The sequence below is a fragment of the Mustela erminea genome, chromosome X, assembly GCF_009829155.1.
Source record: "Mustela erminea isolate mMusErm1 chromosome X, mMusErm1.Pri, whole genome shotgun sequence".
In the NCBI taxonomy this organism is placed as follows: Eukaryota; Metazoa; Chordata; class Mammalia; order Carnivora; family Mustelidae; genus Mustela; species Mustela erminea.
The window spans coordinates 83,207,847-83,223,030 of record NC_045635.1 but is presented as its reverse complement, the minus strand read 5'-3'; the positions used below and the strand labels follow the sequence as shown (position 1 = coordinate 83,223,030).

The following is a 15,184-nucleotide window of genomic DNA, read 5'->3' as shown; positions in this document are numbered from 1 at the left end:
ACTGGCATAGACGAACTGTGGAAGGCGCTCTAACCTCTAAGCAGCTAATGCCATGGCCTAAGAGCCACTGAAACATTCTCCCTTTACAGGTGGTATTCCAAACACATGACCCGGAGTCAAGCTGAACAGCTGCTAAAGCAAGAGGTAAGGGTGTGACCACAGGCAAATGGCATTCTCCTTGCACAACAAGTGAGGGCTTTCTGCTCTATGTCCCCTCAAAGCAAGGCAGTGTCAAGACTGTCATATTATGGGGGGTGGTGGTCTCAATAAGACTTTTCACTATCAAAAGCAGTGATGTTGCTGCTAAAACATGGCACTCACTCAGCAGTAAAATTCAGTCTTCAATTTTTCTCTCAAGTTCGGGCCGGCAGAATGCAGGTGTGAGTGCCACTTCCTCCTTAAAGTTGGCTTCTTTTTTGTTGTTTCAGGGGAAAGAAGGAGGTTTCATTGTCAGAGACTCCAGCAAAGCTGGAAAATATACCGTGTCTGTGTTTGCTAAATCAACAGGGTGAGTGTTACTGTGTCAAGGCCCTGGGGACAAAGGACAGAGGTGTTTTCATGGTGTGCCCCTCCTATGGTCTCTGCCCCTTACACGCAAAATTCATTTCACTTTACTTCTTGGGTCCTGCTGACCCTTGCTCCCAAGTCACTGACCCAGCCTCCACCTCTTCAGGGACCCTCAAGGGGTGATCCGCCATTATGTTGTGTGTTCGACACCTCAGAGCCAGTATTACCTGGCAGAGAAGCACCTTTTCAGCACCATACCTGAGCTCATCAACTACCATCAGCATAACTCTGCCGGTGAGTATCAGAGGCACCAGAGAAGAAGCACGTGACAAGAACCAGGAAAGGCAATTCCGGACAAGGTGGTGAGGGGAAGAAAAAGCCTCACAGGGCAGTGCAAATTTGGTGAAAGAAAACCCGTAGGATGCCAGGTCAAGATCAAGTAAAGGGGAAGTCAAAGGATGACTTTACAGCAAGTAGTGAGTGAATTTTTATTTGGTGACTGATGCTCAGTGCTAAGGAAAGACATAGAAGATCCTGGTAATTAACAAAGCAGCAAGTACTCATTGAGCTCCTACTGTATACACAGCAATGTTCTCAGTACCGGAGGAGAACACAGTGAAATTATCAGTCAAGGTCCTTGCCCTCAGAGAACATACAGATTAGAAAATACCCAAAGACAGTTTCTAAGTAGGGTAGACATTTAAAAACCTGGAGATTGGTGAGGACATGAAGACATGGGATAAGCTTTATTGGGAAGACTTGCTGCTTTCTGCTACCTCCACACAAGGCAGTGTCAAGTGTCAAGTGTCAAGACTGTCATTTTAGGGGGTCCTTGTGAGCTAAGTCTGGGCTGGGAGGTGGGGATATATTTAGTTGAGGAGTGTACATCAATGAGTATTTTCTGTCTTTTTTTTTTTTTCTCTTCTGAAAATTCTTTTGTGAGAGGAGAAGCTTCCAGAAACATTTGGGTTCATGGAGATCTTCTGGGATTCACAAGTACCAGAAGGATGACTGTCAGAAGTGCGGGGCTTTATGTGAGGGTGTGTGCATCATCCCATCTCCTACACTGCACCAGCAACATGACCGTCTCCTCTGTATGTTTCAGGGCTCATATCTAGACTCAAATATCCAGTGTCTCAACAAAACAAGAATGCACCTTCCACTGCAGGCCTGGGCTACGGTAACTGCTTATTTCTCTAGGGGAGGGTGGATGGGCCAGTGACAAGGACAACCTTGGGCAGACCCAAGTAGACCTTGCAGCACACTGCTCTGCATTAGCTGCCTCGAGGAAGATTAGGGCAGAGCCAAGCAAATTATTTAATAATTTTTCTCCCTCTGGTGGCTCCTACAGGCACTGCAAACACATAGATTCATGAAGGGATTATTGTGTGATTAAAAAAAAAATCATAAAGGGCTTTTAAGAGGTTGTCCACTTTCTCCTTCCTTTATGGCTGCCTGGCACCTAAAATTCCAATCCCTCCAACCAGTAACCACCCTGTCCCTGAGATTTATCTGAGCAAAGATAGATTAGTATTCTTGAGCATTTCCCTTTTACTGCCTGCCTATTTCTACCCCTAGTAGGGATTCTTATCTATTATAGGAATTATACATACACAATTCCCAAAAAAATCATATCTAGGCTTTGCTGTTATAGGATCATGGGAAATTGATCCAAAGGACCTGACCTTCTTGAAGGAGCTGGGGACTGGACAGTTTGGGGTAGTGAAGTATGGGAAATGGAGAGGCCAGTACGACGTGGCCATCAAGATGATCAAAGAAGGCTCCATGTCCGAGGATGAGTTCATTGAAGAAGCCAAAGTCATGATGTGAGTTACAGCCCAAACTCAACCTTCAATCCAGTTGCTGGAGTCTAGGAATTACCGGAACAGTTTCCACCGTGGCTTAAGGTGACTTGGAGTGAGAGAGATTTGGGGCCAGGGCCTGAGATCAATCTTTGATTGGCAGAAGTATTAACTGCTAAGGTAACCATTTCTTTGCCTTGGATATTGGCGATAGCAGTGTCGGAACTGGGTGTGTACTAGCTCAGTAGCATTTGGTGATAAGTGTTAAAAAATTAGACTTTCAAAGAGAAGACAGATTCCGACTAGCGTTAGTGTTCAGTTAGCCCTGGGCTTATTTTCTGTTCTGTTTGGGCTCTGTATCCCTGCCCCGCCCTCACATATTAGGCACTTTTGGGGTTTAGGGTGGGAAGGAGGAAACTCCACTTGTTATCACGGTCCCTTATCTGATGCTCTACTTCCGGACCAGCCCCTTTCCTCTCCAGCCCCTTTCTCATTAGCATGGAGAGCCAGAAAGGGAGGATTGGGTCTTTGCCTCTCCCATAGGAATCTTTCCCATGAGAAGCTGGTTCAGTTGTATGGCGTCTGCACCAAACAGCGCCCCATCTTCATCATCACTGAGTACATGGCCAATGGCTGCCTCCTGAACTACCTGAGGGAAATGCGCAACCGCTTCCAGACTCAGCAGCTGCTGGAGATGTGCAAGGATGTCTGTGAAGCCATGGAATACCTGGAGTCGAAGCAATTCCTTCACCGAGACCTGGTAGGACCTCAGAAGTACTGGTCTGAGATCAAGGACTGAGGGGGTGGAAGTAACAGTGGAAGAGATATCGTACCTGGATGAGGAGGGTGGCCGGGATCATCATCTCAGTTTTATCTAGAAAACATTATGAGCTGGGTGGGCCTGTGCCCCAGTGGTCAGCCAGTGAAGGATCTCCAGCCTCAACGCTACAAGTCGAGCCATAGTGGGAGTGGGAGCCATCACTCGCGCCCAGCCCCCAACGGCAACAAGGAAATGGTGGGGTCCCCCACCAAGGACGGAAGGGCAACCCCGCTTCTCAGTGGGGCTGCTCCTGGCACAGAGCCATTGTTTGGTTACATCAGAGTCATTCGTTTTTGTTTTTTGTTTTTTGTTTTTTAATTTTTTTTTATTAGCTAGCAAACACTTAAAAACACATTTAAAAAACCTGAATTTCCAGCTTCTCTTGACAGTCTTGGCCATCTTGAAACACCAGGCTCATTCTCATAGGCCATGCTAACAGTCGCCTGGAGCCCAGGAGCAGCTTCTCTTACAGACCCAATGGTGTGCTCTGAATTTTCCTGCACTCTGAGTCCCTCTATCACTTTGCCTGCCTGGCCTCTGGAGGCATCAGAGTTTTGTGGCCCTGTTGATTTCAGCCAGACCAAGGCTCAAAGTGTCTTAGTCCCACTGGCAGAAAAGCAAACAAAACACACCTGCCTTTGGTTCTCCCTCATTCTCTCAGCAATTCAGTAAAGGATGGGGTGTTGGAGAATTGTTGGTGTGAACGAAATCATTCTGCGTGCGCTCTGGTGCTTTACTTCTGTCTATACAGCAGGTTGCTTTAGATGTAGTGGCAACACATAACAGCTTCTCAGTGGCATCACCTGACTCCTGTTGGGTGGGAAAAGGTCTCTGGAGCTGAAAGAAATGAGGCTTCCCTGGCTTCATTCCCCTCGGTGGGCAGGAGTTTTGTGCCTTTAACCCGTGTGCCAGGGACAGAGTCTCACTGGTACCTATTGTTACTACAGGCGGCTCGAAACTGTTTGGTAAATGATCAAGGAGTTGTTAAAGTATCTGACTTCGGCCTCTCCAGGTGGGTGTGCCTTTTTCATCTTTCCCTCTAAGAGGAAAAATAGCACAGTACATACATGAAACAGCATTATTTTGTATCCTCTCCCTTTCTGGTTGCTCCCTCATTCTAGTCTTTTTCACCCTCTTTCTCTTCCTTCTCTTTCTCTGAATTCTTTAAGTCACTTCTTTCCTCCTCTTGGTTTATTGTAATATCCCTCTCCTTGCCTTTCTCCCTCCCTCTTTTTCAAGCGAATATTCCCCAATACCTTACCTTGATCTGTTAATCCTGTTGTTTTTACCAGCAACCACCCCCCACCTGTGCCTCCTCCTTTCCTAAGCAGTCTAATTCCACTGGCAATGGCAGAATAGAAGGAAGGATAAAACAGAGAGGGGGACAGAGAAGAGGAAGGGAGTACCTAATAGATCTTATTTCACGCCATCCTTGCTGTAACCATATTGTCCATCAGGAAAGCTAAATCAGATCTGAAAACAGGAGTACATTAAACATTTGTAAAAGACAGTGGGGCCGGCAAGCATGTATTTGTGTGGCTCCTGCCACTGGGCCAAGAAATTGTAAATGTCAAGCTCTTCAAAATTGTAACAGTAACAAGTCCTGAACCCTTGGCAGGTATGTCCTGGATGATGAATATACCAGCTCAGTCGGCTCCAAATTTCCAGTCCGGTGGTCTCCACCAGAAGTCCTTATGTATAGCAAGTTCAGCAGCAAATCTGACATCTGGGCTTTTGGTAAGTGGAGGAAATATACAGATTACACAGCTCAAAGGAAGAATGCAATGGGGGAAATTGGCACTTTGTAACCACACAGAGAGATTATTATGTGTTGTTTTCTTGCTTCTAATCCTTAGGGAGTGCTTACTATTGTCAGGCACCACAGGGGTTCCTGAGGATAAAAAGAGTAACCTAGACATGATCCCTGCTTTCTTAGAACTTAAGCAATATATTGAGAGGAACAAACAATTTATTCAGTATGCCACAGATTCTGAATACTGATTATGTCCCAACGGACTCTGCCAGACTGGCTAGTTACAAAGACAAATAAGAGGCTGTCTCACTCCAGAGGAGCGAATTGTCCAGTACAACCGTGATTATCCTCCAGTGTGGTCAGTACTAGAGAGGAAGTTTGAAAGATATGTAAAATTCACAGAGTAGGGAATCAGCGGAATCTAGTATTTGAGGTTAATCTAGGAAGACGAGGATCCCAACTACCCAAAGAGCCTGCAAATCAGCTTACTACATTTTTCCTTTCCTAGGGGTTTTGATGTGGGAAATTTACTCTCTGGGGAAGATGCCATATGAAAGATTTTCTAACAGTGAAACCGCTGAACACATCACCCAAGGCTTACGCCTCTATAGGCCTCATCTGGCTTCAGAAAGGGTATATACCATCATGTACAGCTGCTGGCATGAGGTAAGTGTTTTGGGGGGGATCTTTTAACTTATTTCCTTGAGCCTCCTTTCCCATTTAGCCAGCCAGGCCCCCAGTCCCCACTCTCCCTGGCTGTGTGGCAGCTTGGGACACACTGACAGGCACACACATTCTGGAACCCCGCCTGTACCCCACTCCTTTGATGGCCAGAGACTTTCCCAGGCTTATCTATTTCTCACTAGAGTTGTCTCAGCAGACCCCATTACCAACTCAGCTTTAGGGGAGGGGATGTTGTGAGGCCACATCCCCTAGCATAAGCAGGCAGCTAAAGGCACTCAGGTAAATGTATGGACACATAGAAAGAAAAGCCATTAAAATTTATGTTAATTCCTTTGGAAGCCATTAGACCTTTCTTCGACTTTACTAACTAGCTGCCAACTTTTCTGGCTGTAGTCCTACTGGAATTAAAAAAAAAAAAAACCCTCCTGAAAGGGAACTAAAATTAATTTTATTCATTTTTTTAAAATAGGGTACATCATGGAGTATGTGGGTAGATGTGGTATTTTGAAAGTAAGGAGTCTGTCCCACTATTACTAAAATGTTTTGGTGCTCTGAACTTGGGTTATTTCAGAGGTGCTTTCTCCACTTTTCAATAGTTCCTTGGCAACCTTAATTTAGCAACCGAAACCTCTAGTAGGAAGTGAATGCTGCACCAGTAGAAACAGGGCAGGATGGTGTCCAACAAGCACATATGTGAATCTGGAGCCCTCTTTGTGGGGTGAAAAGTGGGTACTTGGATCAGAGCATGGCTCCTTTCCCTTCAACAAATGACTGAGGTCACAAAGGAAGCATGGAGAAAGGGACAACCATTTCCGTTTTCTCTCTCCTGTGCCATCCAGGATTAAGGGGGATTGACTATGCACCCTCCCAGCTAGGACATCCTCACTCTGCTAGTTTAACTGTTTCAGACAGGCCCTTTCTCCACAGCCTGTTTAAAGTAATACTCTTGAAATTGGATGCATATCAGAATCTCTGGGGAACTCTTAATTAAAAGTGCAAATGACTGGGCCTTATCCTCAGAGATTCCAGTTAGGTATGTCTGAAGCTGAACCCAGAAATGCCCTTTTAAACTTCCCAGGAGGGGTGCCTGGGTGGCTCAGTGGGTTAAAGCCTCTGCCTTTGGCTCAGGTCATGATCCCAGGGTCCTGGGATAGAGCCCCACCTCCTGCTCTCTGCTCATTGGGGAGCCTGCTTCCCTTCCTCTCTCTCTGCCTGCCTCTCTGCCTACTTGTGATCTCTGTCTGTCAAATAAATAAATAAAAATCTAAAAAAAAAATTAAGCTTCCCAGGAAATTCTGATACTCAGCTAGGTTTAAGAGCCACTGATTCAAAGGAACAAGAAACTGATGACTTTTTGGTTCTGATGGATTGAGACCCTTCTAGCACGAAGATGCTGTGAATCACTAAATACCTCAGGGGTTTATGGACCATGACTGTCACAGAGGGCCTCGGTCTACAGGCCAGACAGTGGTAATAAAATGTCCCAGGTGCTCAGGATCCCTGCTCAATGGTGCAGCCCATGGTCTTGAAATGTTAATTCCTCTGTAAAACTTTGGCTATGGGATGAGAAAACAGTGTTTGAAAGTTTACAAGATTTCATTTCTGGCAACATTTAAACTTGTTTAGTAGCCATTTTTCATTTGAGGATCCAAAATAATGATGCACTGTTGTACAATTCTGTAATGAATTCGCCCTCAGTTTTTTTTTTTTTAATTTGACAGAGAGAGACACAGCGAGAGAGGGAACACAAGCAAGGGTAGTGTGAGATGGAGAAGCAGGCTCCCCGCAGAGCAGGGAGCCTGATGGGATGGGGGCTCAATCCCAGGACCCTGGGATCTTGACCTGAGTGGAAGAAGGCAGATGCTTAATGGCTAAACCACCCAGGTGCCCCTCACCCTCAGTTTTTAATCAGTGTTTGTCAGTTTAATCTGCAAATTGTCATCATCACATTAATAACCTCAGTTACTAAAAATGAAAAGTGAACAAGGACTTCATGGAGCACTTCTATTTCTTTTCCTTTTTCTTTCGTGTGTGTGTGTGTGTGTGTGTGTGTGTGTGTGTAATTGACACGGTATACAAAAGAGCATATAGTGTATACTTAATAAACATTTCTGCTTTACTCATTGCATTTCCCTTGAATTCTGGATTCTAGCCCACTGTAACACACTGCTTTTTCTTTGGTTTTAGAAAGCAGAGGAACGGCCCACTTTCAAAGTTCTTCTGAGCAACATCCTAGATGTCATGGATGAAGAATCCTGAGCTCACCAATAAGCTTCTTGGTTCCATTCCTCTCCTCCACAAGCCCCAATTTCACTTCTTCAGAGGAAATCCCAGGCTTACAGGTCCTGGAGCCTCCACGCTCTCAGTGAATACACAAGGGCCTCTCTCTACATCTAAGAATGACTCTCTTCTTTGATTCTCTGAGATAGTACCTTCTGAGCAAAAACCAAGGAATTTCTGTGCCTGGTATTGACCTGAGAGAGAAATTTTTCCAATTTCCAGGAGTCAGGACAGACGGAATTTGGGATGCAAAGTTTGGGGGAGGGAGGGGTGTAAATAGCCTGACAAGGGGTCCAACAGATCTTTGGGTAGGCATTAGAGCTTGGGGGGAGGGAGGCAGAATTTGGCAAGAATAAAATGGTGTCATAAAAATGGGAGGGGAGGGTGTTTTGATAAAATAAAAATTACTGGAAAGCATGAGGGTTTCTTGCTATCTCGATTAGTCATGCAACCTCCGTGAAGCGCCCTATCTCAGTGTTCCAGAAAACTGTTGTGTAGCATTGGTTTGGCATATTCCTACTTTAAGAACTCCACAAGATCCTCAGCAATTTAACCCTGCTCTGAGTCAGAGACAAACTCACAAGCAAAGCACCAGCACCAAAGCAACTGGCACACAGCAGGCATGTAATATTACCGCAAGTTGGGGACAATTTCCTTTGGAGTCTCTTTCTCCTCCGTTAGGTGGGAATACACCCTCAAAGAAAACTGGAACCCCAGGACGGCTAACAGATGGGCCAAGTGTCTGGGCCTTGGCAGAACCAGCACTGTAACGCGAAAAGCGCGGGCCAATTTGGAAGCGGGGAGGGGCGGGGCTGTTGGGCCGGCGGAAACCGGCCACGTGATGTTAGGCAACTTCCTTTTTTACTTTTTTCCCTTTCTCTTCGGAAAGCTTCTTGTCAGCACCGCGGCACTGGGCTGCAAGCCGTGAGGCCTCAGGGTTCACCTGAAGCGCCACAGCGGTGTCGCGGGCGGGAGCCGGGCGCATAGGAGGCTGGGAGGAGCGGCGGGCGGGGCCACGCTCAGGACCGCGCGCCAGCGCAGTGCGCTCACGGGGCGGGCCCAGAGACAGTCAGGTTGTGGTTCCGGTTCCGTCGCGGAGACACGTGAAGGTCGGTGAGTTGGTACGGAGTTCGTCTCGGCAAGCGTGGCGGCGCTGGGATGGATTCCTCTTCGTCTTCGTCCGCGGCGGGTTTGGGCTCGGTGGACCCTCAGCTGCAACATTTCATCGAGGTGGAGACTCAGAAGCAGCGTTTCCAGCAACTGGTGCACCAGATGACGGAACTTTGTTGGGTAAGCAGCCTGGGGCTGGGACCTGGCCACTGTACCTACTTTCCCCCTGTTCTTGCCCGGCGGGGCTGCCCAGGACGTCTGGGATTCGGGGAGCGGGAGGACCCGGTAGCACCCCCTTGGTTTCCTCAGGTTTCTCAGATCAAGCCGGAAGATAGAAAAGGTGAAGGTGACTCCTCTTCTCGGGGGACTCTCACCCCAGACCTTGGCTTTGTTGTTGCAGAGGACTGGGAATCGCAGCGGACTTTTCCCCTGTCCCAAGCAGCTCATTAGGCACCTGCGCTGGAGCTGCCTAGTGCTGGCCACCAAGACTGATGAGAGCCATCAGCACAGAGATTTTTTCTTTTTCTTTTTTTTTTGGAGCCCCGAGTCCCAGGGAGTGAGTCTCCTGTTCCTGGGCTACTCGGGGTTTACCTGATTACCCAGTTGCTTTAACCATCGCCCATGAGAAATGAGTGGCTCTAGCCCAGTAACTGTAAAAGTGGCGTAATCTATCTACCCTCCCCACCCCCCACACACACTTATTTGCTTTCTTGTTGTGTAATACCAGGCTCTTTCAGGTCTGAAGGTTGAGGAATTGAGTATGCCCTGTCAGGGGACTTTGGCAGAAGGGTGGAAAGGCATTTGCAGCTGGGGATCAAAATGTTCTCTGGCTGCCAAGGACAGCATAACTGCCCTGCGTTGTGGGGGGTAAAAAAAAAAACCCTCATCGTATTCAGAGGCTAAGGATAATTTTCTTGGAAGTGGAGAGTGTGAAGCTTGTGCACACAGCAGATAATAACGAATAAAATTCATTTGAACCACTTATCTTGAACTGAATGTAGTCATCAGTTCCATAGTCCCTTTCACATAAGCTTATGGTATTGTTGGACTCTGACCCCTGACAGATGCTTACCTATATACTCCTTGGTGCTTTTTTTTTTTTTTTAATGTGATTCATTACATTTTGGCCGGGAGGGGGTGTGGTTAAGGACTCCTTTAAGAATTTGTAAGCTCTGGGCCCTTTAGGAATAATTTATATATAATTTTCCATTCATCTTGAGAGCATTCAAGAATTTCTGGCTTAAGTAGAAAAGATTATAGAATCTTGGGTAATAGATAACTTTTTTCCTTTGGTAGGTTTTGGGGTGTCACTGCTGTGATTTATTCTTTCACCCTTTTTTTCCCCCTGCAGTTACTCTAAAGGCATTTAATGGTGGCAGCGTTCTGGAGTTATAACGAAATTCAGTGAAAGTTTACTTCACTTGCATTTTGCTTCTCCCCGCCCCTCCTTTTTTTTGGCTCTATAATAGCCCCCCCCATTTTCTGTTCCAATAACTATGGGTAAGATATCTCTGCCATGGTTTCCCTCTTTGTAAAATGAGGATTAATGATAGGGTTGTTGGGAGAATTTAATGTAAGGCTCTAGATAACTGCTTGCTACATGCCAAATGTGAAATAGTAACATATCAGATACTGTTTTTAGGTGAAGTTTTTCCTCTAAATAACAAGAAGTAACCTTTCCCTCCCCACCTCCTGATTTTTTTCTCAAGTTCTCTTTGTGTTTCTGTATCTTGTCCTGGGCAGGAGAAGTGCATGGACAAGCCTGGGCCAAAGTTGGACAGTCGGGCTGAGGCCTGTTTTGTGAACTGTGTTGAGCGCTTCATTGATACAAGCCAGTTCATCTTGAATCGACTGGAACAGACCCAGAAATCCAAGCCAGTTTTCTCAGAAAGCCTTTCTGACTAATCTCAGCATTACGTCTTTGGAAAAGGAAGGTACTTCAAGAAATGAAGAGCGGTTGATGGGATAATTAAAGAAAAGGCTATGGGGGAATTGGCTCCCACCTTTGTCACTCTTGGGACATCCTGTCATCTGAGAATGAACAAAGACCAATATGTGTGTGTGTGCGCGTGCGCACGTGTGTGTGTGGGGGGGGTGGGTTTTGAGGGTCATATGTATACTTGGTTGTGTTTTTTAATGCTAATCTTGTGAAAACAATTGACAGATGAATGGAAAACTCTAATAGATGCATATTACTGTATGTGGGACTGTGCTTTCTCAAAGTCCCAGTAACTGCTCCGTATAATTTTGATAGTGGAACTGCTTTCTATAATTTGATTGTGGGACCACATAAGGTAAAATCTGTCATTTGTGTGGATTCATTTCGGATTTCTGGGGAGATTGGATATACACCTTTTGTCTCTCAGAAAGGACAGCAGTGGGAGAAGAGTAATTTGGTACTTAACTGTAGGCCTCCTTATCTAGTGTTTTGACTATCAGTGCTGGAAAAAAATCTATGGGATATTTAAACAATACACTGAGCTTTCTAGATTCTCCCCTTCCCTTACGCTGTGACTTACTTTAATGTGTAAGGTATGGTCTCAAGGTAGTACAGGTAGCCTGAGTGTCTAGAGACCTTTAGTTATAAAGGAATCTAGCAGGTGAGCATAATTCTCATTACTAAACTGCCACAAGGAAGAAGCTTACTTACCCTGTATATCAGAGTCCAAAATATTCAAAGATGTGCCTAAATAGGTGATAAAGATTTAGGCCAGTCAGAAACTAACAGCAGTTTCAAGTAGAGATGCATGCCTAATGTTAATCAGCGTAGACTCCATTTACTGCATTCTTTTGATCACTGAAATAAAGGCTTCTACAAAATTCAACTCTGATTCAGAAAGCTTTCTATTCTGGTTATCACCTACACCCTGGAGAGATTTGGTGTAGGCTGGTTCCAAGACTGAAGTGCCTGTCTGGGTACTTGGCTCTGTGCGAGGAACAACATGGTATTCCAGGGGTGTGTGTGTGGCATTTTTGTGAGAAAGGAGAACCTTGAGATGAGATGGGGAGGGAAGGGGTTCAGTGTTGACAGTCAGTTCCCACAGTGTAGTAGAAGAGATTATATTGACTGGATTCCCCTCCCAACTTCAAATGCCAGTAGACTGAAGTGTAGACCTAATATGGAACTACTTGTTGGGAGCCTCTAGTTCAGATCTATGAAGGCTGGAGAAATACACATTTCTAGAAGCCTCAAGTCTTTTAAGTTTTCCACCATATAGGTACTATGAGAAAATTTTTTTAAATCCTGGTGAGGAAATTCACAAAAGTTTCAAGTGATTTTTTTTGTGCCAGACACTGTTTTTGGTGCCACGGCTTCAAGAGTGCACAAAAAACCAAAGTCCTTGCCCATGTAGAGCTTATGTTCTATGAGAGGGGAGTCAGGCAACAAACCCATAAATATGCCAGTATAATGAGTGCCATGGAGAGAAAGCGGAGTCTGGGGTATTAGGGAATGTTTGTGGGGCTGTTGTTATTTGAAATAAAATGGTTAGAGAAGGCCTCCTTGGGAATGTGGCAGTTCTCAGAGACCTGAAAGAATTAAGTGACTAAGCCATGTTGGTATCTGGGAAGAATATTTCAGGCAGAGGTAGCAGCAGGTCCAAAGATTCCCATGGTCAGAGCAGCATGCCATGATGCTGAGGGAGAACAGTCAAAGTCCACAGGGCTGGAACAAAATAAGTAAGGAGAATAGTAAATAAAGTCAGAGACATAAGCATGAGACAGATTGGGGCTGGGAGGCAGGTAAGTGCACTGATCATGTAAGGGGTTATAGGCCATTGCAAGGACTTGGCTTTTAGCAAGCAAAATGGGAAGCCATTTGAGGGTTTTTAGCAGATGAGTGATATAACTTAAGTTTTAGGAGGGTCTGGCTGCTGTTTGGAGAACATGTATGTGTACAGTAGTAAGAAGAATGGCATTTTGAAGTCCAGGAGAAATCAGGCTCTTAGGTTAGGTATCTAGCATATAATTTGTGTCTATATATCCCCTTTGATTTTTTTTCTCTACAAAATTTAGTGTGTTCACAGAAAACCTCAAGTCATAAACGAAGGGTCCTTTAGTCTTTGCCTTCTTGAATTCATTCCTCCTTTTTATTTTTTTAAAGATTTTATTTATTTTATTTGACAGAGATCACAGGTAGGCAGAGAGAGAGAGAGAGAGGAGGAAGCAGGCTCCCTTCTGAGCAGAGAGCCCAATGCGGGGCTCGATCCCAGGACCCCAGGATCATGACCTGAGCCGAAGGCAGAGGCTTTAACCCACTGAGCCACCCAGGAGCCCCTCATTCCTCCTTTTTATTATATATTACTGTTTTTTAATTTATTAACTATTCCTTCCTAGTCTTCCTTCATTTGGTATTAAAATACTCTCATCACATTTAGACACAAATGTAACTGTTTTCTTTTACAATATTAACTGCTTGCTCAGCTAATGTACATAATGAGAGAGAGGGTCTGTCGGATTTATACAATATGCTTGAGCACCAAGTATATGTTCAGTACTACTTGGTACCAGATAATGGGAGAGAGAAAAGGTAGAACATTTGTCCTCATTGTCAAGGAGGTTAGGTATACCAGAGCAACAATTTGAGCTTTTGTTTGCTTTGTCAATCTCAGAAACTTCAGTATCTTGATAGAAAGGTGGTACTCTCAGCCCTAATAACACTCAAAGTTCTCATTTCAATATTCAGGGTAGAATGCTTAAGACTCTGAATATGAAATAAAAGGATTGCATTAGCAGAATCTTACCCTGAAATGAAATCTTACTTGAAAGCCTAGTATATAAAATAGAAAACCAAAGCTGCATTGGAAGAGGCCCACTGTTGTCACCCCCACCCCCATTTCACCCACTCCTGTGGTGCCTAAGGCACTGTCTTAGGACCTCCGGGTTTTATTAAACATACTGTGAAAACTGGACCAAGACTATCCGTAAGGCCCCTGCTCATGAGTCTAAATGAACATTAGAGATAACAGATACAAGGAAACCAAGCAAGAACTTTGTATTTATTTATGGTGACAAATCTCTAGAGGGAGTCTAGATATAAAATATAACAAGTTAGAGGACACCTGGGTGCTTCAGTTGGCTAAGAGTCAGCTTTCGACTCAGGTTATGAACCCAGAGGGCATCAGGCTTCCTGCTCAGCGGGAAGTCTGCTTCTTTCTTTCCCTCTGCCCCTCCCCACTGCTGGTCTCTCTCCCTCTCTCTGAAAGAAAATCTTTTAAAAAATATGTCAATAAACCCCATGTAAGATAACATTTACATGCAAAGCAATCGGTGGTCTTTAAAAAAGAAAACTTTTCACTCCTAACAGTACCTTAATAAAAAAATCTTGGCCTAGGAAGATTTTATTTCAAAGACCACTCAGTGGTGTTTTAAAACTCTTCATACTCTCTTCCAGTTTCATCTGGACTCAAAAGAGGCTGATGCAGAAAAGTCTGGTAACTTGCATGTTTATTCCATGGAAGAGTAAGAATATTGCTTAGATTAATTGATCTCCAGTCAAAGGGCAACAGAGACAGACCACAAGGGACATCTTAAAAGGTGTGGCAGCAGGGTGCCTGGGTGGCTCAGTGGGTTGAAGCCTCTGCCTTCAGCTCATGTCATGATACCAGGGTCCTGGGATCAAGCCCCACATTGGGCTCTCTGCTCAGCAGGGAGCCTGCTTCCCTTCCTCTCTCTGCCTAGTTGTGATCTCTGTCTGTTAAAAAAGTGTGGCAGCAAAAAGGCCAAGAACTGTGGTAAGGAAACCACAGGTCTTTTTTCCTTAAAAAGAGTGGGAGAGAAGGTGAGGACAGGTGTTTGGAGAGGCAGACAGTACATGGCCATGACTGTGTAGGGACTGAAAGTATCCAAGGCCTTGTTTAGATAGTTCATTTGAGTGCTACACCAATCACAACATTTGTCCTCACAAATGTTGACACAAGTCAAGAGTATCCAGTTGAGGGCTGGCTTTGTGATTGACTTCTCTAAAACAGCTGCTTCAAGGTGATGCCCAAACTTGATACCCGACATGGAAAGTGAGCCAACAAGAGCAGATAGGAATATACACTAGGAGCTTACCCGGGCCATCATGAAGTCCCACTCTGAAGATGAGCAAGTGGAACTGGTCACTACACATAGCAAAACTGACAAATCCTGCGATACAAGAAAATAATTGCATTGCTACTTTTAGTACTCCTATAAGAAATGCTAAAGCAGTTTGACAATTAAATCATTACATTCTGTGATACCTTA

The 15,184-nt window shown here is 45.0% G+C and overlaps 2 protein-coding genes across 6 annotated transcripts in view; both read left to right on the top strand.

Moving 5' to 3' along the window:
- The window catches only part of BTK (Bruton tyrosine kinase), a 32,511-nt gene extending 24,248 nt beyond the window's left edge, over positions 1 to 8,263 (top strand). For all 5 annotated transcript variants that reach the window (XM_032330512.1, XM_032330513.1, XM_032330511.1 and 2 more), the window contains 10 exons: positions 90 to 144; positions 429 to 508; positions 674 to 801; positions 1,613 to 1,687; positions 2,162 to 2,333; positions 2,853 to 3,069; positions 4,077 to 4,141; positions 4,748 to 4,866; positions 5,391 to 5,548; positions 7,754 to 8,263. In XM_032330512.1, coding sequence (XP_032186403.1) covers positions 90 to 144; positions 429 to 508; positions 674 to 801; positions 1,613 to 1,687; positions 2,162 to 2,333; positions 2,853 to 3,069; positions 4,077 to 4,141; positions 4,748 to 4,866; positions 5,391 to 5,548; positions 7,754 to 7,825 — 1,141 coding nt within the window. In that variant the 3' untranslated portion in view covers positions 7,826 to 8,263. The remainder of the gene's footprint in view (positions 1 to 89; positions 145 to 428; positions 509 to 673; positions 802 to 1,612; positions 1,688 to 2,161; positions 2,334 to 2,852; positions 3,070 to 4,076; positions 4,142 to 4,747; positions 4,867 to 5,390; positions 5,549 to 7,753) is intronic.
- Positions 8,264 to 8,724: 461 nt separating this feature from the next.
- TIMM8A (translocase of inner mitochondrial membrane 8A) lies at positions 8,725 to 11,781 on the top strand. The gene is made up of 2 exons (XM_032330516.1): positions 8,725 to 9,136; positions 10,700 to 11,781. Exons 1-2 carry the CDS (start codon positions 9,005 to 9,007, stop codon positions 10,859 to 10,861), a joined length of 294 nt encoding a protein of 97 aa, XP_032186407.1. The 5' UTR covers positions 8,725 to 9,004; the 3' UTR covers positions 10,862 to 11,781.
- Positions 11,782 to 15,184: the final 3,403 nt, after the last annotated feature.

Excerpts from the sequence above, each read along its gene's own strand:
- TIMM8A (XM_032330516.1), top strand. The coding sequence starts at position 9,005 with ATGGATTCCTCTTCGTCTTCGTCCGCGGCGGGTTTGGGCTCGGTGGAC. Across the intron at positions 9,137-10,699 it reads AGATGACGGAACTTTGTTGG|GAGAAGTGCATGGACAAGCC; the intron begins GTAAGCAGCCTG and ends TGTCCTGGGCAG.